Raw genomic sequence first — 24,378 nt, 5'->3', positions numbered from 1 at the left:
GCGAAAATAAGCTAGCCAATAATATTAAAGAGGGTACCAAAAGTTTTTTCAAACTTCCCATTAATTTTCCTACTAATGGAATACAGAGTTGGAAAATATATGATAATGCATTTTGGTAAAAGGAACAATAGTGTGGACTATTATCTAAATGGGGAGAAGGGTTCAAACATTAGAGGGGCAGAGGGACTTGGGAGTTCTCGTGCAAGACTCCCAGAAGGTTAATTTACAGATTGAGTCTGTGGTGAAGAAGGCTAATGCAATGTTGGCATTTATTTCAAGGGGAATAGAATTTAAAAGCAAGGGTTTTACAACACAGTAGTCAGTCTGTACCTGGAGTATTGTCAACAGTTTTGGGCCCCATATGTCAGAAAGGCTGTGTTGTCATTGTAGAGAGTAAAGAGGAGGTTCACAAGGATGATTCCAGGAACGAAGGGGTTAATATATGAGGAGTATATGGCAGCTTTGAGCCTGTACTCACTGGAATTTAGAAGAATAAGTGGGGATCTCATTGAAACCAACCGAATGTTGAAAGGACTAGATAGGGTGAATGTGGAGAGGTCGTTTCCTGCAGTGGGGGTATCCAGAACTAGAGGGCACAGCCTCAAAATTTAGTGTGACCCTTTAGAACAGAGGCAAGGAGGAATTTTTTTTAGCCAGAGTAGTTAATCTGTGGTATGCTCTGCCACAAACTGCGATGGAGGCCAAGTCCATGCTTATATTTCAGGTATATTTCATATACCGTCTAGGTAGTCTCCAACCCCTTGGTATGAACACAGAATTCTCCAACTTCCGGTAATTCCCCCACCTCCTTTCCTCTATCTCTGTTTCACTCTGCCCCCTCACCCAGCTGCCAATCTCCTCCCTCATGGTTCCGCCTCCTTCTACTACCCTTTGTGCTTTCTCCTATTCCTTCTTCACCTTTCCTGCCTATCCCCTCCCCCACCCCTTTATCTTTCCCCTTACTGGTTTTTCACCTGGAACCTACCAGCCTTCTCCTTCCCACCCTCCCCCCACCTTCTTTATAAGGACTCTGTCCCCTCCCTCTTCAGTCCTAACGAAGCGTTCCGGCCCGAAACGTCGACTGATCGTTTCCACGGATGCTGCCCGACCTGCTGAGTTCCTCCAGCGTGTTGTGAATGTTGCTTTGACCCCAGCACCTGCAGAGTATTTTCTGTTGTATATTTCAGGTGGAAGTTGATTGTTTCCAGATCAGTCAGGGCATCAAAGGATATGGCAAGAAGGCAGGTGTACGTGTGGGATCCAAGACCGGCCATGATGGAATGGCAGAGTAGTCTCAATGGGCTGAATGGCCTAATTCTGCTCCTATGTCTTATGGTCTATGGTCTGATGCAGATTACAAGTAGGATAGACAAAGGGGATGCAATGGATGTTGTACATTTGGACTTTCAGAAGTTCTTTGACAAGGTGCCATACATGAGGCTGCTTACCAGGGTAAGAGCCCATGGTACTACAGGAATCTTACCGGCATGGTTAGAGCATTGGCTGATTGGTAGGAGGCAGCGAGTGGGAATAAAAGTTGACTGCCAATGAATTGTGGTGTTCCGCAGGGGGTGGTGTTGGGACCATTTATTTTTATGCAGTATATAAATGATTTAGATTATTGGAACAGATGGCTTTGTTGCCAAGTTTGCAGATGATATTGTGACGAAAGAGAGTTACAAAAAGTACACATAGATTAAGATGTTAACTGTCCTGTGCTGCCACCAGTGGGATCAACAGTTGATCTGCCACCTGTCTTCAGGAGAAAGAGAGATAAATAAGACAATGGAGCAGTATTTGGAAATGTTAATGAAGAGACAAGAGAGTTTAACAGAAGGAGACACCGGTCTGATGTTTTGTCAAGATCGGCTCCTTTTTGAACCTTAAACTGTTTGAAGTGTGATGGACAGGCGATACCCCAGCAGGGGGATAAAAAGGGACAGGTTCGCTAAGGCGACACACACGACATTACGAGGTAACGAGACCCTGGAAGCAGTGCGCCTCCCACAAGTAGGTGGGAATTGTTGGAGGTCTGGTCGCGGGACCAGCCAGAGACGCACAGGGTAGAAAGGTACGGATCGGCAGGAACCTGGTGTGTGTGTCCACTCTTGCCTGGGTGCTGGGTTCACCGCGGAACAACGATCGTATCTGAAACGGAGGGGTCACAGTCGGTGACCTCAGAAGACATTACAAAGGGCTCGCCTGAAAAGCTGGCTGCGAGGAATATCGAAGGTCTGTGTGGAAGCCCTTTGAATATTCATTCGCCTTCGCTCTCTCTCTCTCTCCTCCCCCCACCCCGTCCAATGGCACGGCACTGATTACTGCGAACTGAACTGAACTTTGCGTCACTTTGAGACTGGTCATTTACCCTTAGACGACGATAGAGCTTGATTGATCCTATTATCCTAGATCTGTGTACGTGTGTGTTTATTCATTGCTAACCTGTTGCATTTATATCCTTACTATTAGAGTAGTGTGTTGCTTATTTCTTTAATAAAACTTTCTTAGTTCCAGTAATCCAGACTCCAACTGAGTGGTCCATTTCTGCTGGTTTGGCAACCCAGTTACGGGGTACGTAACAATATGAAGATTGGTGGAGGGGCAGGTAGTGTTGAGGAAACAGGTAGGCTACAGAAGGACTTCGACAGATTAGGAAAATGGGCAAGAAAGTGGCAAATGAAATACAATGTTAGAAAATGCATGGTCAAGCACTTTAGTAGTAGAAAAATAATGTGCAGACTATTTTCTAAATGGGGAGAAAATCCAAAACTCTGAGATGCAAAGGGACTTGGGTGTCCTTGTGCAGAACACCCTAAAGGTTAACTTGCAGGTAGAGTTGGTGGTCAGGAAGGCAAATGCCATTTTAGCATTCATTTCAAGAGGTCTAGAATACAAGATCAGGGATGTGACATCACTTTGAGGGTTGAGCAACACATATACAAGTCACTGGTGAACGCAGCAGGCCAGGCAGCATCTCTAGGAAGAGGTACAGTCAACATTTCGGGCCAAGACCCTTCATCAAGACTAACTGAAAGAAGAGCTTTGAGGGTTGAGGGTTGAGTACAGTTTTGGGCTCGTCATCTTAGAAGAGATGTGCTAGCATTGGAGAGGGTTCAGAGAAGGTTCAGAAGGATGATTCTAGAAATGAAAGTGTTATCATATGAGGAACGTTTGAATGCTCTGGGTCTGTATTCGCTGGAATTCAAAAGAATGAGGGGGGAATCTCATTGAAAACTTTTGAATGTTTAAAGGCCCAGACCAAGTAGATGTGGAAAGGATGTTTCCCTTAGTGGGGTAATCTAGGACAAGACAGCACAGCCTCAGGATAGAAAGGTGTCCATTTAAAATGCAGAGAAATTTCTTCAGCCAGATGGTGGTGAACTTGTGGAATTTATTACCACAGGCCAGGTCTTTGGGTGTATTTAAGGCAGAGCTTGATAGATTCTTGATAGGACATGGCATCAAAGGCTACGGGCAGAAGGCCAGGGAGTGGGGCCGAGGAGTTGGGGGGGAGAAAGGATCAGCTGTGATTGAATGGTGGAGCAGACTTGATGGGCCAAGTGGCCTAATTCTGCTCTTATGTCTTATGGTCTTATATTATGATCACTCCCCAAGGGTTCCTTTACCTTAAGCCCCCTACCCAATTCTGGTTCATTGCACAACATCCAGTCCAGAATCCCCCTGGTGAATACAGTATGTAAATTATTAAGTTACATTCTTCATTCAGAACCTCTCATATTCCCCAGCTACACACATAACTTATCTCTAACCTTTCCTCTTCTTTCTAATGAATTGTGAAATGGTCTTGGGATTCTCACTGTCACCGCACAAACCTACCTTCAGCTGACGTGTGTGGACCTCCAGTGACTTGGTATCAGCAGGAACACTGTTCACCTCTCGCAGCTGCCTTTCATATTTTTTCACCAGCTCTTCAGCCTCCTGCGTACTGCGGATGACCACCTCAATAGTCTTCAATCTGCAGACAGAAGTTGTGAGATGCTGAGCAATGGGCAGACAGGTTGCTAGCCTTGCTGCACCCCCATGGAACCAGGCTGATCACAACAGTAGAGTGTGTAATATATAAGACATTGGTCAACAACGTCTCCCAGTTCTGACCTTCTGAACTTAGCAATGCAATGATAAGTCAGTGACTGACAGAGTCCGCAGGTGCAGGAAACAGTGCTGGAGGAACTCGGATCTGCAGAAGGAAGTGGGTAGGTGATTCACCTGGATTCTCTCTTCAGATACTGCCTGGCCTGCTGACTCCCTCTGAAACCAGGATGTTTGTTCACAATCGTGTAATCAGATTACTCTCTCAGAGGGTAGGTCTTCTAAGGAAACTGCAGAAGTAGAAGCCTGTGTCATCCATTCAGCACCTCGATCCTGCCCTGTCTCTCATTCATGGCAGATCTTTCAAATTTAGTACCCTGTTCCTGTCCTCTCCCCATATTCATTGCCCACTTTAGTTCAAAGAACTAATAACTTCTATCGAACATACTTGATGATGTGTCCTCAACTGTTTTCTGAGGTGGAGAACAGGTTTGCCATAATCCAGAATGACCCACAGCATTCTCTAACCTCTTGTTCCTAACTTCCCTGCCACCAAGAGCATCCTACCACCATCCAGTTTGTGTCATTCTGCGTTAGTGAGGTCCTGACCAGGCTGCACTATTAGCTGTACATCGCGGGACCAGCTTGGTGCATGTGGTTCCCATACAGTCCAACCCACATCTCCCAGCATTGACTCACTTCTCCAGGTACACCGAGGACAGGCTGTAGACTCGATCCATCTTCTGCAGAGTGAGGTCCAGCTCAGAACGGAGCACAGGGGCACTGCTCAGATGCTCAGGCGCAGACAGTACCTTCTCAGTCTTCTCCGTTACAGAGTCCAGGTTCGTTTTAATCCCAGCCAGTTCCGAGTGGATCTTCTACAGGAGAAAGATAGACACACAGACGCAGTTAGAGACAGAGAGAGAGAGAATGACAGATAGAGACAGAGAGTGAGGGAGAGAGACAGAGAGGGGGAGAGGGGGGAGGGGGAGAGGGGGGAGGGGGAGGGGGGAGGGGGAGAGGGGGAGGGGGAGAGGGGGGAGGGGGGAGGGGGAGAGGGAGAATGATATAGAAACATAGAAAACCCTCAGCATAATACAGGCCCTTCGGCCCACAAAGTTGTGCCGAACATGTCCCTACCTTAGACAGATAGAGAGAGACAGAGAGATGGAGAGAGATGAGAACATTAACCCTCATCACCAAAAAATGTGGAAGTGTCTGTGGAGTACAAACCTCCTGAGTACATATGCCAACCTAGACATAGAATAGTGCTGAGGGAGGGTCAACTCTGAGTGAGCATCACACAGAGTCAGGGGCTCACAATATTGAGGGGCACGACTGAGGGAGAGGCGGTACTGCAGGAAGCTCACACTGTTCAAGCTCTCTCTCCTAAAGTTGAAAATTTGTGGTAAAGTCGTCAAAGAACAGTTTTAGAGACTGCCCAAAGGCTTTGGGAATGTGGAGAATCACCTCAGCAGTGGACTGGAACAGCTTCCTTTCCTGGAAGGATTCTATTTTCGATGCTGAGCGGCGGGTGCGGCTGGCGGACTGCCAAAGCTTCCAGTCTAACTTTGCTGGGAGCAAGGACGGATTTATTCCGGTGGTGACACCGGAAAACCCCTCCCATTCGGAATGCCTAGCCCAGGGCGACTGAGTGAAGAGGACCTTGGAGCAGCCAGTGGAAGAATGGAGTGGCCCGGGAGATGCTTTCATTTACAGCAGCATGGATGATGCTGAGGTTCACAAGGACTTCCCTGCCTATCTGCTATCTGCTCCTTCCTCCCCCTCCTGTCTCAACTCTGAACATTTTCTTTGACTCTTTGCTGGTGTTCTGCTGAGTATAGACAATGTAACATCCCAGTGGTGGTGTTGAACTTCTGAAATTTGACTGTGTTAGAATTTTGGGTTACAGCTCCAAGAACTGGCGGTATCGGCTGCCTCCATGCGGTTGGGTGCGTGCTCAGATCACGTCCTGGTGTGGGCAGAGTTCAACGCCCTGCCTACATGGGTTGGGTCTGCCTACCAGCATTCCAGTAACAGGCTGTTGGAGGATGGCCACTTCCAGGATTTCTTCTGTCAGTTTCAGAGGACGTGGCAGGAGGAACAGGCAGTTTCCCTCTCTGAGGCCCTGATGGGATGTGGGCAAGACTCACATCCGACTGTTCTGCCAGGAATATGCTCCTGGGTTGATCATGTAGCGGATGTCTGGGATCAGTCAACTTGAGAAGGAGCCGATCGAGTTAGAGTCCCAGCTGGGGCTGACCAATGGAGATCTGCCCCTCTGGGATGAGTACCAGAGGAAGGAGGTACTGAGGCACCTGCAGCTCGAGAGGTCTCGAGGCGCTTATGTGAGGTCATGGGTCTAAATTCTACAGGATCTGGACCATGCCTCGTCCTCCTTCTACTCTCTCGAGAAGGGGAGGTGTGTCCACAGGCAGCTGATGGAGCTGCTGGCAGAGGACGGCTCCTTCTTCACGGGCCCGGTGAAAACAGTTGTGGAAGTACATTCCTTTTAAGAGGCTCTATTCTCGCCGGACTGGTGCAGTGAGGATGCACACAATGGAGGACTTGCTAAAGGTTGCCAAGGGGTTCTGGCTGCCCCACTATCTTTAGTGGAGCTGACCAGTACCCTCAACCAGCTGCAGAGAGGCAAATCCCCGGGACCGGATGGTTTGACTGTCGAATTTCTCCAGGCCTTCTGGGACATCCTAGGGTTGATTATGCAGGGGTATTGGGGGAGAGTATGGTGATGGGTAAGATAACCCTCTCTTGGTGCAGAGCAGTTGTAACCCTGCTGCCAATGAAAGGGGGATCTCGACTGCCTAAGGAATTGGTGCATAGTATCCCTCCTCAGTGCGAAGTACAAGATCTTTTCCCAGGCAATGGCTGCCGCCTGGGCTCTGTGCTGGCTCAAGTGGTCCACCGTGATCAGTCCTACACGGTCCCAGGGCAGTCCATTCAGGACAATATCCACATCGTCACGGATCTGATTTACCTGTGGTGAGAGGCTGGTCAGTCACCTTTCTCTCCCTTGACCAAGGCGTTTGCCAGGGTGGACCAAGCGTAATTTTTTTTTTGGGACTTTTGACGTGTTCGTGCTTGGACCATATTTTGTGCTTTGGGAGGGGCTACATCAGGGTGCCCCATGTTGGGGCAGTTATACTCTGTTTGTGTGGAGCCATTCTTGTGCCTTCTCCGTAAGAGGTTAACGGGTTTGGTTTTGCGTGAACCAGACACGGAGATTGTCCTTTCAGCTTACGCCGATGACATCCTCCTTATGGTCACCGTCCCGTTGACTTGCAGAGGACGCAAGAGTGTGAACAGGTCTGCTTGGGTGCTTTATCTGCAAGGGTCAAGTGGAGAACGTGTGTTGGCCTCTTGGTGGGCCAATGGCAGGTGGATTCCTACCAGAGGGGTTGAGATCCTTTGCGTGGAGTACCACGTACCTCCTCCACTTAGGAGTCTACCTGCGCTCGACGGAGGAGGTCTGGCCGGCAAACTGGCGGGATTTGGAGAAAAAGACTTCTGCCCGGCTGGGATACTGGTCAGGCCTCCTTCGTGCAATCCCATACTGGGGAAGAGAGTTCGTAATAAATCAGCTCGTTGCCTCCATGATATGGTACTGGCTGGTTACTTTAGTCCTGCCCACTGCTTTTGTCTCCAGAACCTAGAAGAGACTGATGGATTTCTTCTGGGGCAATAGAAGGCATCGGGTCTCTGCTGTGGTCCTGATCATGGAGAGTGGTCAGTCATTAGTGTGCGTGCATACCCTACTGGCAGTTCTCCACCTCAGGACCCTGCAGAGATACCTGTACAGTGACCACTCTCACAGATTTCATGCACTGGCAATGCATCTTCTCTGCCGCGGACACCGTCTTCCAGCGAACAGCAACAGCCATGCTGCTTTGAGGGCATGGCCTCGCTTTTACTGAGCTGTTAAGGGTACGGGGTGCAGTCTCATCCAGACAGTGTGCTTCCCTCGCTGGTGGGATAAAGTGCTCTCGCTGTGAGGAGGACTGGTCCTTCCTATCACAGAAGGGGGCTCAGGGAAGTGGAGGGGTTCTAGCTGCATCAACACCTGATTGGCTGGAATTGCTCGTAGGACCCAGGCCTCGGGATAATAGGTGGGAGAGGGTCCCGCATAACATGAGCCATCTTGCAGGGATGCCCACCGTGCCCTCCCAAGATGCTCCAAAGTGTTTCATGTACGGGCTGCTCCTGCACACCTTTCACATCCTTGCCTTCGTCTGCTGACCAGACTCGCCTTGGCAGCCTGTTTCACCATCTGGCAACGGAGGAGGTCCCCAGTGGAAATCTCCCTATGCTGGGGTCCTTCCCCTGTACACTGGGGACCTGGGGTGGAAGGTGTTGCACAGGGCAGTACTATTTTAAGCAGATTCACTGACACCCCATCCACCTGTCCATTCTGTGGGCGGGACGAGTCAGTATAACATGGAGTGTGAGAGGTTGTAGATCCCGTTTGAGTATCTGAAGAGGATGCTCATCAGGTTCTGGTTGTACTTCAGCCCCATGCTCCTTACATATGGAAACCCAGTCCGGAAGCGGGTAGCTTGCTCCTGGGCCTGGCCAAGATGGCCGTTCACGGGTCCAGGTGGTGGAAAGTCGAGGTCTTTGCCAGGGCAACTGCCTGCCCCTCTTCCAGGGATACACGGGGGATTTCTTTAGCCAAGGGTGGTGAATTTGTAGAATTTATGCCACATGCAGTTGTGGAGGCCAGGTCATTAGGTGTATTTAAGGCAGAGATTAATAGGTTCTTGATTGGACACGACATCAAAGGTTACGGGGAGAAGGCTGGGAGCTGGGGTTGAAGAGGAGATAGAGAAAAGGATCAGCCATGATTGAATAGCGGAGCAGACTCGATTGGCCAAATGGCCTAATTCTGCTCCTGTGTCTTATCGTCTTATTTCTGTGAGCGGTGGGCCCCCCAGTGAACTGACTGTTATAGACACTAGTAATCACATATTAATTTGAATTTATTCACTGTCTTGTTTATAGTTAATGTTTGTGCTTTGTATATTTGTTGTGTAAGTAAACTTCCGTAGTTTTGTTTAAAGAAAAGGGGCGGAACTGAGGGGCAACATGATGTGGGGCAGATACAGGACACAGGACTATGTGATCCTCTGTCCAGCTGAGCACCTTGGGAATGTTCAGCTGCTCTTCCACAGTGGTGTCCTCACCTGGCTAACGAGGATGTGACAGCCTGGGGTAAATAGCAGTGAGTCTCACCATTACTGGCACACAGAAGGTGAAAACAGTTCGTCTGCAGCACCCTCTCACCAATCCAACATCACGGCGTTCCCAGTGGGCGCGGTCCTGTCCTGTGGGCTTACCCGCTGTTCAATCATCCGCTGTGTGCAGTCGCGCAGGGGCTCTCGGTCCAGTGGCTGCCTGATCTTGTGCACTGTTCGATCTTCACAACGCTCCAGCTGCAGGCGAATATCTTTCAGCTGCGTCACAAACTTCTTACAGCTCTGCTCAACTTCCTCACCTACAGCACAGGGGAGAAGGTCAAACCATCCCTCCAGAAAAAAACATGTCCCTCACTTTCCCAGCATCTAAACTTCCTACAATCTCATTTTCTCCCACTGTCAGCATTGTCAATCTCAGCCTGAGCCTGGAAAGCATTCTGACTGTGTGGACAAACATCATGCGTGGTCTCAGTACCCAAGGGCAGCCAATCAACAGTCTGAATGACTACCGTCCACTGGCACTTGCTTCACACATCATGAAGACCCTAGAGACGCTGGTCCTACCTCACCTCAGACCCCGGGTCAGACCAGCATGTGATTCTCTGCACTTTGCCTGCAAGGAGCACATTGGAGTCGATAATTCTGTCACCTACCCGCTGAACAGAGCCTAGTCCCATTGGATAAGTGGGGCAGCACTGTGAGGATCATGCTGTTTGATTTCTCAAGTGTCTTCAATACCATACAGCCCTCATTGCTGGGGGAAAAACACCATTCCATGCAGGATGGCACTTCCATTGTATCTACCTGTCCGGCAGACCAAAGTATGTGTGGCTTCAGAGCTGTGTGTCAGATGTGGCTATAAGCAGCACTGGGACTACATTGGCTCCCTTCCTGTTTACCCTGTATACCTTAGATACGACACTGAGTCATGTCATCTGCAGAAATTCCCTGATGACTCAGCAATAGTTGGGTGTATGAAGGGAGGGCAGGAGGGTAAATACAGGGCCCTGGTGGAGAACTTTGTCAAATAATGCAAGCTGAATCATCTGCAGCTCAACATTAGTAAGACAAAGGAGATGACGATGGACTTAAAGAAGATTAAGCTTGCATCGCTCCCTTTTACTACTGATGGTGAGGATGTGGTTGTGGTGAGGACCTTCAAGTATCTGGGGACACACCTGGATGACAGTCTCGAGTGGAGCACCAACACAGAGGCTGCATACAAGAAGACCTACTGAACGTTGAAGGACGTTTCCTGTGGTGGGGGCATCCAGAACTAGAGGGCAATCCTTTGGAACAGAGGTAAGGAGGAATTTTTTTTAGGCAGAGGGTAGTAAATCTGTGGAATGTTCTGCACAGACTTCGGTGGAAGCCAAGTCTGCGTCTATATTTAACGTGGAAGTTGGTTGTTTCCTGATCAGTCAGGGCATCAAAGGATGTATGGGGTATGCAGGTGTATGGGGTTGAGTAAGATCTGGGATCAGCCATGATGGATTGGCAGAGGAGACTTGATGGGCTGAATGGCCTAATTCTGCTCCTATGTCTTATGGTATTATGGTTCAAGGGCCAGAGTCAACTCTACTACTCTACTTCCTAAGGAGACTAAGATCCTTTGGAGTATACAGGCCTCTCCTTCACATGTTCTCCTAGTCTGTTATCGCTACTACAATCTTCTATACAGTGGTGTGGTGTGCTGACACAATGGCATCAACACCAGTGATATCAACAGACTCAATAAACTGATTAGAAAGGCTAGCTCTGTTACAGGAGTCAAACTGGTTGCATTGGAGGCTGTGGTAGAACAAAGGACCCTACAGAAAATCCTGGCACTTCTGAACAATGTTTCTCACCCTCTGCATGCCACTTTGGCTGAACAGAGGAGCACTTATAGTAAAAGAATAAGACAACTGCCCTGCTCCAAACAGTGCTCCCTGAGGTCATTCTTATCATCAGTCTTTCGGCTCTATAATAAGTCAACCTATAGCTGGGGGAGTGATGACCCCAACTCCCCCCCCCCCCGTTAGACTGTTTGTGGTAACTGACTTTTTATGCTTTCTACTTCTGTTGAACTGAATTGAATTGACTTTATTTCTTAGATCCTTCACATACGTGAGAAGTAAAAATCTGCACATTCAGACAGAGATGTAAAATGTGCAAATTATAGTAATTTGTAATAAATAGTATGTACAGTAAGACATACAACAGAACAGTCAATATAGCTTAGAAATACAATTGTGTCAGCATATATTAATCAATCTGATGGCCTGGTGGAAGAAGCTGTCCCAGAGCCTGTTAGTCCTGGCTTTAATGCTGCGATACCGTTTCCCGGATGGTAGCAGCTGGAACAGTTTATGGTCGGGGTGACTCAGGCCCCCAGTGAACCTTCGGGCCCTTTTTACACACCTGTCTTTGTAAATGTCCTGAATAGTGGGAAGTTCACATCTACAGATGTGCTGGGCTGTCCATACCACTCTCTGCAGAGTCCTGTGATTGAGGGAAATACAGTTCCCACGCCACGCAGTGATAACAACCAGTCAGGATGCTCTCAATTGCGCTCCTGTAGAAAGTTCTTAGGATTTGGGGGCTCATACCAAACTTCTTCAACCGTCTATAATTTCCCATGGTAGGGGAGTCTAGGACAAGAGGCCACGATTTCAGGATTGAAGGACGTCCATTTAGAACAGAGATGCGGAGAAATTACTTTAGTCAGAGGGTGGTAAATCTGTGGAATATGTTGCCACGAGCAGCTGTGGAGGCCAAGTCATTGGGTGTACTTAAGGCAGAGATAGACAGGTTCTTGACTAGCCAGGGCATCAAAGGGCATGGGGAGAAGGCAGAAAAGGATCAGCCATGATTGAGTGGCAAGCAGACTCGATGGGCCAGATGGCCTATTTCTGTTTCTATATCTTATGGTCTGAGGTAAAAGAGGTGCTGTCGTGCTTTTTTCGCCACACAACCGGTATGTACAGACAAAGTTCCACATGGTAGGCTTATTCAGAAAGTTAGAAGGCATGGGATCCAGGGAAGTTTGGCCAGGTGGATTCAGAATTGGCTTGCCTGCAGAAGGCAGAGGGTGGTGGTGGAGGGAGTACATTCAGATTGGAGGATTGTGACTAGTGGTGTCCCACAAGGATCTGTTCTGGGACCTCTACTTTTCATGATTTTTATTAACGACCTGGATGTCGGGGTAGAAGGGTGGGTTGGCAAAGTTTGCAGATGACACTAAGGTTGGTGGTGTTGTAGATAGTGTAGAGGATTGTCAAAGATTGCAGAGAGACATTGATAGGATGCAGAAGTGGGCTGAGAAGTGGCAGATGGAGTTCAACCCGGAGAAGTGTGAAGTGGTACACTTTGGAAGGACAAACTCCAAGGCAGAGTACAAAGTAAATGGCAGGATACTTGGTAGTGTGGAGGAGCAGAGGGATCTCGGGGTACATGTCCACAGACCCCTGAAAGTTGCCTCACAGGTGGATAGGGTAGTTAAGAAAGCTTATGGGGTGTTAGCTTTCATAAGTCGAGGGATAGAGTTTAAGAGTCGCGATGTAATGATGCAGCTCTATAAAACTCTGGTTAGGCCACACTTGGAGTACCGTGTCCAGTTCTGGTCACCTCACTATAGGAAGGATGTGGAAGCACTGGAAAGGGTACAGAGGAGATTTACCAGGATACTGCCTGGTTTAGAAAGTATGCATTATGATCAGAGATTAAGGGAGCTAGGGCTTTACTCTTTGGAGAGAAGGAGGATGAGAGGAGACATGATAGAGGTGTACAAGATAATAAGAGGAATAGATAGAGTGGATAGCCAGCGCCTCTTCCCCAGGGCACCACTGCTCAATACAAGAGGACATGGCTTTAAGGTAAGGGGTGGGAAGTTCAAGGGGGATATTAGAGGAAGGTTTTTTACTCAGAGAGTGGTTGGTGCGTGGAATGCACTGCCTGAGTCAGTGGTGGAGGCAGATACACTAGTGAAGTTTAAGAGACTACTAGACAGGTATATGGAGGAACTTAAGGTGGGGGCTTATATGGGAGGCAGGGTTTGAGGGTCGGCACAACATTGTGGGCCGAAGGGTCTGTACTGTGCTGTACTATTCTATGTTCTATGTTCTAAAGTGAGATCCTCAGTGATGTGCATACCGAGGAACTTGAAGCGGTCCACCCTGTCAATCCCGGATCCATTGATGTCTGTAGGGGTTAGCCAGTCTCTGTTCCTCCTATAGTCCACAACCAGCTCCTTTGTTTTTGCGACACTGAGGGAGAGGTTGTTTTCTTGACACCACTGTGTCAGGCTGCCTCAATATTATTTGAGATAAGGCCAATCAATGTAGTGTCATCTGATATATATCCGAGCATTTGTAAAGCAACTGTGACACTGTAATTTCATATGACTATAAGAGACAGGAGCAGAATTAGGCCATCTGGCCCATCAAGTCTGCTACGCCACTCAATCATGGCTGATCCTTTTCTTTTCTCCTCCTCAACCCCAGTTGCCGGCCTTCTCCCTGTAACATTTGATGCCATGTACAATCAAGAACATTTCAATTTCTGCCTTAAATACACCCAATGACCTGGCCTCCACAGCTGTATGTGGCAACAAATTCCACAAATTCACCACCCTTTGGCTAAAGAAATTTCTCTGCTTCTCTGTTTTAAAAGGGTGCCCTTTTATCGTGTGGCTGCACCCTCTTGTCCTTGACACTCCCACCAAGGGAAACATCCTTTCCACATCTACTCTGTCTAGGCCTTTCAACATTCGAAAAGTTTCAATGAGATCCCCTGTCATCCTTCTGAATTCCAGCAAGTACAGACCCAGAGCCATCAAACGTTCCTCATATGATAGCCCTTACTTTCCTGGAATCATCCTTGTGAACCTCCTCTGGACCCTCTTCAATGCCAGCACATCCTTTCTAAGATGAGGAGCCCAAAACTGTTCACAATACTCAAGGTGAGGCCTCACCAGTGCTTCATAAAGCCTCAGTATCACATCCCTGCTCTTGTACTCTAGACCTCTTGAAATGAATGCTAACATGCATTTGCCTTCCTCACCACTGACTCAACCTACAAGTTTACGTTTAGGGTGTTCTGCACAAGGACCCCCAAGTCCTTCTGCATCTCAGATTTTTGGATTTTCTCCCCGTTTAGAAAATAGTCCACACATTTATTTCTACTACCGAAGTGCATGACCGTGTATTTTCCAAACATCGTATTTCATTTGCCATTTTCTTACCCATTCTCCTAATTTTTCTATGTCCTTCTGCATACTTCCTGTTATAAAACCATAAGATATAGGAGCAGAAATAGGCCATTTGGCCCATCGAGTCTGCTCCTTCATTCAATCATGGGCTGATCCAATTCTTCCAGTCATCCCCACTCCCCTGCCTTCTTCCCATACTTTTTCATGCCCTGGCAAATCAAGAATCTATCTCTGCCTTAAATGCACCCAATGACTTGGCCTCCACAGCTGCTCATGGCAACAAATACCAGATTTACCACCCCCTGACTGAAGTAATTTCTCCACATCTCAGTTCTAAATGGATGTTCTTCAATCTTGAAGTCATGCCTTCTTGTCCCAGACTCCCCGACCATGGGAAATAACTTTGCCATATCTAATTTAGGCTGTTTAACTGTAAGGGGGTTTCGATTTTTATGTTACTGCGGAAGCTAATTAAAATGGCGTCTTTGTTATGTTAATCTGGGGAATGCGGCTTTGTTGTGTTAAACACTGAGAAAGTTTGCGCTAACAGTTTGTTTTTGCTTTAGAGTCTGATAAGAGGGTGCTATTAACCAATTGGGATAGTTGTTATGGTTTTGGTGTATTTGAAGATACTGTATGCGCGGGCTTCCGGGGCAGAAGGCGGGAGAGCGAGACAGGGGATGGACGAGGTGCTGTGAGTCCGCTAACGGGGTCGGACCCCGAGCGGGACGTTCGGCGAGGAGATGGAGACGGACTCGTGTGGAGCGTCTGGTCGACCACCGTTGTTGGTCCCAGGTGGCCGGTCGAGGTGGTCCGAGGGGTCGCAGGGTGAAGAAGAAGGTCCTTGAGCTCCAACGGTTTTGTGCACGAAGAGATTGAACTTTGATAAGTGTGGTGCCTTTTATTTTCCTTTTATATTTTATTCTCTTTTAATTATATAGTTCCAGTAATATCTATAAACTGTAAATCATTTAATTGCATCTGGTGTATTGTCTGTTATTTGGGTGGGGTGGGGTACCTCACACAGCATCCACACAAAAGAATTATCCAGTTTGGCGGGGCCGAGGCTGTTTCCCTAGACAACAGCGAGCCGAGCGACCCTGAGGGTGGCCAGGGGGGACTACATAACATTTGGAATGTTTCTATGAGATCCCCCCCCCCCCCCATTCTCCTGAACTCCAGGGAATACAGCCCGAAAGCTGCCAGACGTTCCTCATACGGTAACCCTTTCATTCCTGGAATCAATCTCGTGAATCTTCTCTGAACCCTCTCCAATGTCAGTATATCCTTTCTAAATTAAGGAGCCCAACACTATCTGCCTCTCCACCAATCTTCGTATCATCTGCAAACTTGGCAACAAAGCCATCTGTTCCATCATCTAAATCATTTATATACAGCCAAAAAAGAAGTGGTCCCAATGCCAACCCCTGCGGAACACCACTAGTCACTAGCAGCCAACCACAAAAGGATCCATTTGTTCTCACTCGCTGCCTCCTACTAATCAGCCAATGCTCTAACCATGTTAGTAACTTTCCTGTAATACCATTGGCTCTTAATTTGGTAAGCAGCCTCATGTGTGGCACCTTGTCAAGGGCTTTCTGAAAGTCCAAATATACAACATTCACTACATCCCCTTTATCTATCCTACTGGTAATCTCCTCAAAGAATTCCAACAGGTTCGTCAGGCAGGATTTTCTCTGAAGGAAACCATGCTGACTTTGTACTATCTTGTCCTGTGTCACCAAGTACTCCATCACCTCATCCTTAACAATTGACTCTAACATCTTCCCAACTACTGAGGTCAGGCTAACTGGTTTATAATTTCCTTTCTGCTGTCTTCCTACTTTCTTAGAGTGGAGTAACATTTGCAATTTTCCAGTCCCCTGGCATCATGCCAGAGTCCAATGATTGTTGAAAGATCATTTCTAACGCAACCTCTTTCAGAACCCTGGGGTGAGGTTAGTTTCCTTTGGGATCAATAAAGTACCTATCTGTCTATCTAAGATCATAAGACATAGAGGCATAATTAGGCCAGTCAGCCCAATTCAAATCTGCTCCTGTCTGATTTATTAACCCTCCCAAACTCCAATATTCAATAGACTTCAATGAGATCCACCCTCATTCTTCTCACCAGCATATTACTGGGACTGGACAGTAAGTTATAAGGAGACAGAGCTGGCACTGTTTCCCCTGGTGTGAAGGAGGTTGAGATTTATACAATTATGAGGACTATAGATAAACATAGAAAATAGGTGCAGGAGTAGGCCATTCGGCCCTTCGAGCCTGCACTGTCATTCCGTATGATCATGGCTGATCATCCAACTCAGAACCCTGTCCCAGCCTTCCCCCCATACCCCCGATCCCTTTAGCCACAAGGGTCATAAGGTGGATGATTACAGTCTTTTCCTTGGGTTAGGGGATAAAGAATAGGGCAGAGGTTTAAATTGAGAGGGGGAGATTTACTCAGAAGCTGAGGGGCAACATTTTCGCTGTAAGGATGGTCAGTATATGGAATGAACTGCCAGAGAAAGTGGTTGAGGTCGGTATATTAATAATATTTAGAAGGTACTTGGGCAGGTTCATGGACAGGAAAGCTTCAGAGGGAAATGGGCCAAGTGGCAGCAAAAGCAACGAGCTTAGATGAGCATCTTGGTCAGCATGGAGATGGGCCGAATGGCCTGTTGTGTGCTGTAAGACGGCGTCTCTATGAATGCATTCACTGTGAATCTCTAAAAGGTTAGTCAGGTGACCCCAGCCTTCAGGAAGGGTAAGATGAAGGAACACACACCAATCCTCATAGAGGGATCAGAAGTGGAGAGAGTGAGCAGTTTCAAGTTCCAGGGTGTTAAGATCTCTGAGGACCTACCCTAATCCCTACATATCGATGCAGCTATAAAAGAGGCAAGACAGCGACTATACTTCATTAGGAATTTGAAGAGATTTGGTATGTCAACAAGTACACTCAAAAACTTCTATAGGTGTACCATAGAGAGCATTCTGATAGGCTGCACCACTGTCTGGTATGGGGGAAGGCGGGGTGGCTACTGCACAGGACCGAAAGGAGCTGCATAGGGTTGTAAATTTAGCCAGCTCCATCTTGGGTATTAGCCTACAAAGCACCCAGGACATCTTCAAGGAGTGGTGTCTCAGAAAGGCAGCGTCCATTATTAAGGTCCTCCAGCACCCAGGACATGCCCTTTTCTCACTGTTACCATCACGTAGGAGGTACAGAAGCCTGATGGCACACACTCAAGTGATTCAGGAACAGCTTCTTTCCTTCTGCCATCTGATTCCTAAATGGACATTGAACCCTTGAACAGTACCTCACTTTTTTAATATATATTATTTCTGCTTTTGCATGACTTGCAATCTATTCAATATATGTATACTGTAATTGATTTATTATTAATTTTTTCCTTCTATATTTTGTATTGCATTGAACTGCTGCTGCTGAGTTAACAAATTTCACGACACGTCAGGTGATGATAAACTTGGTTTTGATTCTGAATCATTTCTGACCAGTTCATGACATTCCTATGGTGTCTATATCAATCCCCCGCAGTCAATGTCACTCCCTGCTAGTCCATGTGAATGCCCAAACATCTATGTGACTGTCTGCCGGACAACTATACTGCTCGCCGTCTGTGTCACTCCCCACTGGTCTACGTGAGTCCCTGCGTGACACCAGTCATTCCTCACTGGTGTACATCACTCCCCCCCAGTCTACGTCACTCCCTACCTTTCTCGAGGCTCCGGAGCAGCTTCTCATAATGTTGCGTCGTCAGTTTGTACTCCCTCTCAATCTGGAGCCTGTCGTCTGGTCCGAACATGTGTGAGTCCTGACTCAGCCGCAGGAAGTCCTGGTAGTGCATGTCGAGGGTGGAGAGCAGGCGTTTGTACTCCTCAGGGTCCAGACTTCGAAACTGCAAAGGGTGGTTTATGTCCATCAAAGGCGAGCGAAGGGGACAAGGAAGGAGAGGAGGGAGAGTGGAGGACAGGGAAGGCAAGAAGACATTTTGAGTGGAAGGCACTAACGTATCAAGGAGTTGGGGTGGTGGGAAGTACGAGGCAGCGAGTTGGTAAGTGAGGATGGATAAGCCTGACGTTGATGGGCTGGGAGAGGCAGAAGGGTTTGACGATGTGGGGAGGGCAGGAGTGAGGGAGGAAGAGTAGGCAAGGATGAAGACTGGGAGGCAGCGGGTGAGTGGAAGAAGTGGATGAAGTAGATTGGTGAGGAGGAGTGGAAAACAGTGTAACGTGATTAGGAGGAGGAGCGGGTGAAAGAGAATGACAAGAAGGATGGTAGCAGGATTTTCGGGGGTGAAAATTAGGACGAGGGTGAGGGAGGTGCGTAAAGCACGCATGACGGGGAGGGAGGGACAAGGTGAGGGGGCAGATGAGGGATATACTCACCACCAGCAGAGTCCACGATCGCACCAGCTGCATGTCACGGTTCAGGTACAGCCAGGGCAGGAGGCTCTGCATGTCGGTGTGCAGCCTGTGCCACTCGCTCACCAGGGTCTGGTGTGTGCTTTCCAGCCTACAGAATGCAGACATACTGTCAGCAAGGCTGACATCACCTCCACTTCCTCAGTCACCAGTATGGACATGACAAGCACCCTCACCACACAATGCAGTGTCACCGGAAGCCCAGGTCAGTGGTCTGGGCGGGCCGTCACAGTAGATGAGGCAGTAACAGGAGAGATTTTGCAGATGGTCAATGCAGTCGAGGAGGGAGGAATTGAGTGGGATTGCGAATGAAGAGCAATCAAGCCCACCCTAAATTAAATTGGTTTATTACTGGCATGTACTCATGTATGGTGTTTTAAGACCATAAGACACAAGGGCTGAAGCAGGCCATTCAGCCCATTGAGTCTGCTCCACCATTTCATCACAGCTTATCACATACAAGAAGCCAGGTGTATGGGGTTGAGTGGGATCCGGGATCAGCCACGATGGAATGGCAGATCGGACTAGACGGGCTGAAGGGCCCAATTCTTCTCCTATGTCTTCCGGTCTTATTTATTATCCTCTCAACCCCATTCTTCTTCCCATAACCTTTGATATGCTGATTAATCAAGAACCTATCAACCTCTGCTTTAAACATACACAATGACTAGGCCTCCACAGATGTATGTGGCACTAAATTCCGCAAATCGCCACCCTCTGGCTAACCCACTTTTGTTCTAAATGCACGAACCTCTGCTGAGGCTGTGCCCTCTAGTTCTGGACTCCCTCACTATAAGAAACATCCTCTCCACATCCACTCTATCCAGATCTTTCAATCTTTAGTAAGTTGCAATGAGATCCCCCTAATTCTTCTAAACTCCAGACCCAGAGCCATCAAATGTCCTGTTTTGCATGCTGTACATACAGATCAATTCATTTCAGTGAACAAGGTGCTGGCTCGAAGGGCTGTATGGCCTACTCCTGCATCTATTGTCTACCGTCAAGAACAGAGTGCAGAATATGGCGATATAATTACGAAGTGCAGAGCAGCCGGACAATAAGGTGCAAGATCATAGCAGCACAGAGTGCAAGGTCAACACCCATCTTTTTGTACTGTAGAACTATGCCATAGTTTTCTAACAGTGGGGTAGTCCTTGAGCCTGGTGTTTGCAAGTTTTTGTATCCGCTGTCTGACTGGGGGGGCAGGGGGAGAAGGGAGAATGTCTCGGAAGGGGGAGGAGACAGAGAACGTGTGGGGATGAGGGAGGAGCGAATATCTGGGGAGGGGGGAAAAGTGAGAATATCTGGGAAGGGGAAGAAGAAAGAATGTCTGGGGAGGGTGGGGGAGAGAATGTCTGGGGAGGGTGAGGGGAGAGAACGTCTGGGGAGAGTGAGGGGAGAGAACGTCTGGGGAGAGTGAGGGGACAGAACGTCTGGGGAGAGTGAGGGGACAGAACGTCTGGGGAGGGTGAGGGGAGAGAACGTCTGGGGAGGGTGAGGGGAGAGAACGTCTGGGAGGTGAGGGGAGAGAACGTCTGGGGAGGGTGAGGAGACAGAACGTCCGGGGAGGGTGAGGGGAGAGAACGTCTGGGGAGGGTGAGGGGACAGAACGTCTGGGGAGGGTGAGGGGACAGAACGTCCGGGGAGGGTGAGGGGAGAGAACGTCTGGGGAGGGTGAGGGGACAGAACGTCTGGGGAGAGTGAGGGGAGAACGTTGGGGAGGGTGAGGGGAGAGGATGTCTGGGAAGGGTGAGGTGAGAGAATATCTAGGGATGGGGAGAAGGGAGAATGTCTGGGGAGGGGGAGAAGGAAAATGTTTGGGGAGGGGAAGAGAGAGAGAACATCTGGGGAGGGGGGAGAAGGGAGAACGTCTGGGGAGGGGAGGAGGAAGAATGTCTGGGAAGGGGGAGAAGGGACAATGTCTGGGAAGGGGGGAGAAGATAATGTCTGGGGTGTGTGGGGTCTTTGATTATGCTGGCTGCCTTACTGAGGCAGTGTGAAGTGCAGACAAGAGTCCATGGATCAGAGGCTGGTTTCCATGAAGTGCTGAGCTGTGTACACAACTCCCTGTGGTCTGTATTGCTCCCAGGCCAAGAAGTTACCATACCAACCCCTGTTCACCCGACAGGATACTTTCCATGGCGCATTTATAAAAATTGGCAAGGGGCGATGGGGACATGCCAAACTTTTTTAGACTTCTGAGGGAATCGAGGCACTGCTGAACATGCCTCTAACGCTCCACACTGACCCCTCTGGAGGATCACACTGAACACAGGATAGCATTGCACAGGAGCAGGCCCTTGGCCCTAAATGTCTGCCCTGTCCACAATACCAAATTAAAACATAAAAAACCTACAGCACAATACAGGCCCTTCAGCCCACAAAGTTGTGCTGAACATGTCCCTACCTAAGAAATGACTAGGGTTACCCATAGCCCTCTATTTTTCTAAACTCCACGTACCTGTCCAAAAGTCTCTTAACAGACCCTATCATATCCGCCTCCACCACCGTCGCCGACAGCCCAATCCACGCATTCACCACTCTCTGAGTAAAACACTTACCCCTGACATCTCCTCTGTACCTGCTCCCCAGCACTTTAAACCTGTATCCTCTTGTGGCAGCAATTTCAGCTCTGGGAAAAAGCCTCTGACTATCCACACGATCAATGCCTCTCATCATCTTACACACCTCTATCAGGTCACCTCTCATCCTCCGTCGCTCCAAGGAGAAAAGGCCGAGTTCACTCAACCTATTCTCATAAGGCATGCTCCCCAATCCAGGCAACATCCTTATAAATTTCCTCTGCACCCTTTCTATGGTTTCCATGCCCTTCCTATGAGACGACCAGAACTGAGCACAGTACTCCAAGTGGGGTCTGACCAGGGTCCTAGATAACTGCAACATTACCTCTCGGCTCTTAAACTCAATCGCACGATTGATGAAGGCCAATGCACCATATGCCTTAGAACCATAGAACACTACAGCACAGAAAACAGGCCATTTGGCCCTTCTAGTCTGTTCCAAAATTTTATTCCGCTAGTCCCATTGACCTGCATCCAGTCTATAATCCTCCAGACCTCTCCCATCCTTGTATCTATCCAATTTATTCCTAAAACTTAAGAGTGAGCCCGCATTTACCACGTCAGATGGCAGCTCGTTCCACACTCCCACCACTCTCTGAGTGAAGAAATTCCCCCTAATGTTCCCCCTAAACCTTTCCCCTTTCACCGTAAAGCCATGTCCTCTCGTATTTACCTCTCCTAATCTATGTGGAAAGAGCCTCCTCGCATTTTTACTCTGTCTATACCCCTCATAATTTTGTAAACCTCTATCAAATCCCTCATCATTCTTCTACGCTCCAAGGAATAAAGTCCTAACCTGTTCAATTGTTCCCTATAACTCAACTCCTGAAGACCTGGCAACATCCTAGTAAATCTTCTCTGCACACCTTCAATCTTACTGATATCCTTCCTATAGTTAGGTGACCAGAACTGCACACAATACTCCAAATTTGGCCTCACCAATGTCTTATACAACCTCACCATAACATCCCAACTCCTATACTCAATACTTTGATTTATGAATGTCAGGATACCAAAAGCCTTCTTTACAACCCTGTCTACCTGTGCCGCCATTATCAGGGAATTATGTATCTGAACTCCCAGATCCCTTTGTTCCTCCACAGTCCTCAGTGCCTTACCATTTACTGTGTATATCCCACCTTGATTTGTCCTTCCAAAATGCAACACCTCACACTTGTCTGCATTAAATTCCATCTGCCATTTTCTGGCCCTTTTTTCCAGTTGGTCCAGATCCCTCTGCAAGCTTTGAAAGCCTTCCTCGCTGTCCACAACCCTTCCAATCTTAGTGTCATCAGCAAACTTGCTGATCCAATTTAACACATTATTATCTAGATCATTGATATAGACAACAAACAAAAATGGTCCCAGCACAGATCCTTGAGGCACACCACTAGTCACAGGGCTCCAGTCTGAGAAGCAATCATCCACTACCATTCTCTGTCTTCTCCCACACAGCCAATTTCGAATCCAGTTTACAACCTCTCCATGGATACCTAGTGTCTGTACCTTCTGAACTAACCTCCCATGTGGAACCTTGATAAAGGAATTACTAAAGTCCACGTAGACAACATCCACAGCCATTTTCTTGGTAACCTCCTCGAAAAACTCTACAAGATTCGTTAAACACGATCTACCATGCACAAAGCCATGCTATCCTTAATCAGCCCTTGGCTGTCGAAATACTTGTATATCCAATCTCTCAGAACACCTTCCAATAATTTACCTACTACTGAGGTCAGGCTCACCGACCTGTAATTACCTGGTTTACTTTTGGAGCCTTTTTTAAACAACTGAACAACATGAACTATCCTCCAATCCTCCAGCACCGCACACGTGGCTAAGGACATTTTAAATATTTCTGCCAGGGCCCCTGCAATTTCTACACTAGTCTCTCTCAAGGGCTGAGGAAATATCATATCAGGTCCTGGAGATTTATCTGCCTTTATTCGCTGTAAGGCAGCAAGCACCTCCTCCTCGTTAATCTCTATACGTTCCATGACACTACTGCTCGTTTCCCTTCCTTCCATATACGCTATGCCAGTTTCCTGAGTAAATACTGATGCAAAAAAACTGTTTAAGATATCCCCCATCTCGTGAGGCTCCACCACTCTGATCTTCTAGGGGAGCAATTTTGTCCCCAACTATCATTTTACTCTTAATATACTTGTAGAAATCCTTTGGGTTTACCTTCACATTATCTGCCAAAGCAACCTCATGTCTTCTTTTTGCCTTCCTGATTTCCTTCTTTAGTATTTTTTTTTACATTTTCTATACTCTTCAAGTACCTCATTTGTTCTTTGTTGCCTGTACCTGCTATACTCCTTTCTCTTTTTCTTAACCAGATCGCCAATATCCCTTGAAAACCAAGGTTCCCTATGCCTGTTAACTTTGTCTTTAATCCTGGCAGGAACATACAAAATCTGCACTCTCAAAATTTCACCTTTGAAGGCCTTCCACTTACTGAACAGATCCTTGCCAGAAAACAACTTATCTCCATCCACTATTCCAAGATCGTTTCTCATTTCCACAAAATTGGCCCTTCTCCAATTTAGAACCTTCCTATCCACGTCATTGGTCCCTACATGGACCACGACATCTGGCTGCTCACCCTCCCTCCTGAAAATACCGAGAACCTTCTTAACCACAGAGTCAATCTGCGCAGCTGCTTTGAGTGTCCTATGGACTCGGACCCCAAGATCCCTCTGATCCTCCACACTGCCAAGAGTCTTACCATTAATGCTATATTCTGCCATCATATTTGACCTACCAAAATGAACCACCTCACACTTATCTGGGTTGAACTCCATCTATCACTTCTCAGCCCACTTCTGCATCCTGTCAATGACCTGCTGTAACCTTTGACAGGCCTTCACTCTATCCACAACATCCCCAACCT

The 24,378-nt window shown here is 47.9% G+C and overlaps 1 protein-coding gene across 16 annotated transcripts in view; it reads right to left on the bottom strand.

Moving 5' to 3' along the window:
- plecb (plectin b) overlaps positions 1 to 24,378 on the bottom strand; it is a 348,566-nt gene that overhangs the window by 86,829 nt on the left and 237,359 nt on the right. For all 16 annotated transcript variants that reach the window (XM_063044747.1, XM_063044748.1, XM_063044753.1 and 13 more), the window contains 5 exons: positions 18,865 to 18,991; positions 18,191 to 18,374; positions 9,402 to 9,559; positions 4,750 to 4,928; positions 3,838 to 3,976 (listed from right to left, as the gene is read on the bottom strand). In XM_063044747.1, the coding sequence (XP_062900817.1) occupies positions 3,838 to 3,976; positions 4,750 to 4,928; positions 9,402 to 9,559; positions 18,191 to 18,374; positions 18,865 to 18,991 (787 nt within the window). The remainder of the gene's footprint in view (positions 1 to 3,837; positions 3,977 to 4,749; positions 4,929 to 9,401; positions 9,560 to 18,190; positions 18,375 to 18,864; positions 18,992 to 24,378) is intronic.

The sequence above is a fragment of the Mobula hypostoma genome, chromosome 3 (assembly GCF_963921235.1).
Source record: "Mobula hypostoma chromosome 3, sMobHyp1.1, whole genome shotgun sequence".
NCBI lineage: Eukaryota > Metazoa > Chordata > Chondrichthyes > Myliobatiformes > Myliobatidae > Mobula > Mobula hypostoma.
Note: the sequence above shows the minus strand (reverse complement) of the source record. Positions and strands in the feature narration are given on the sequence as shown.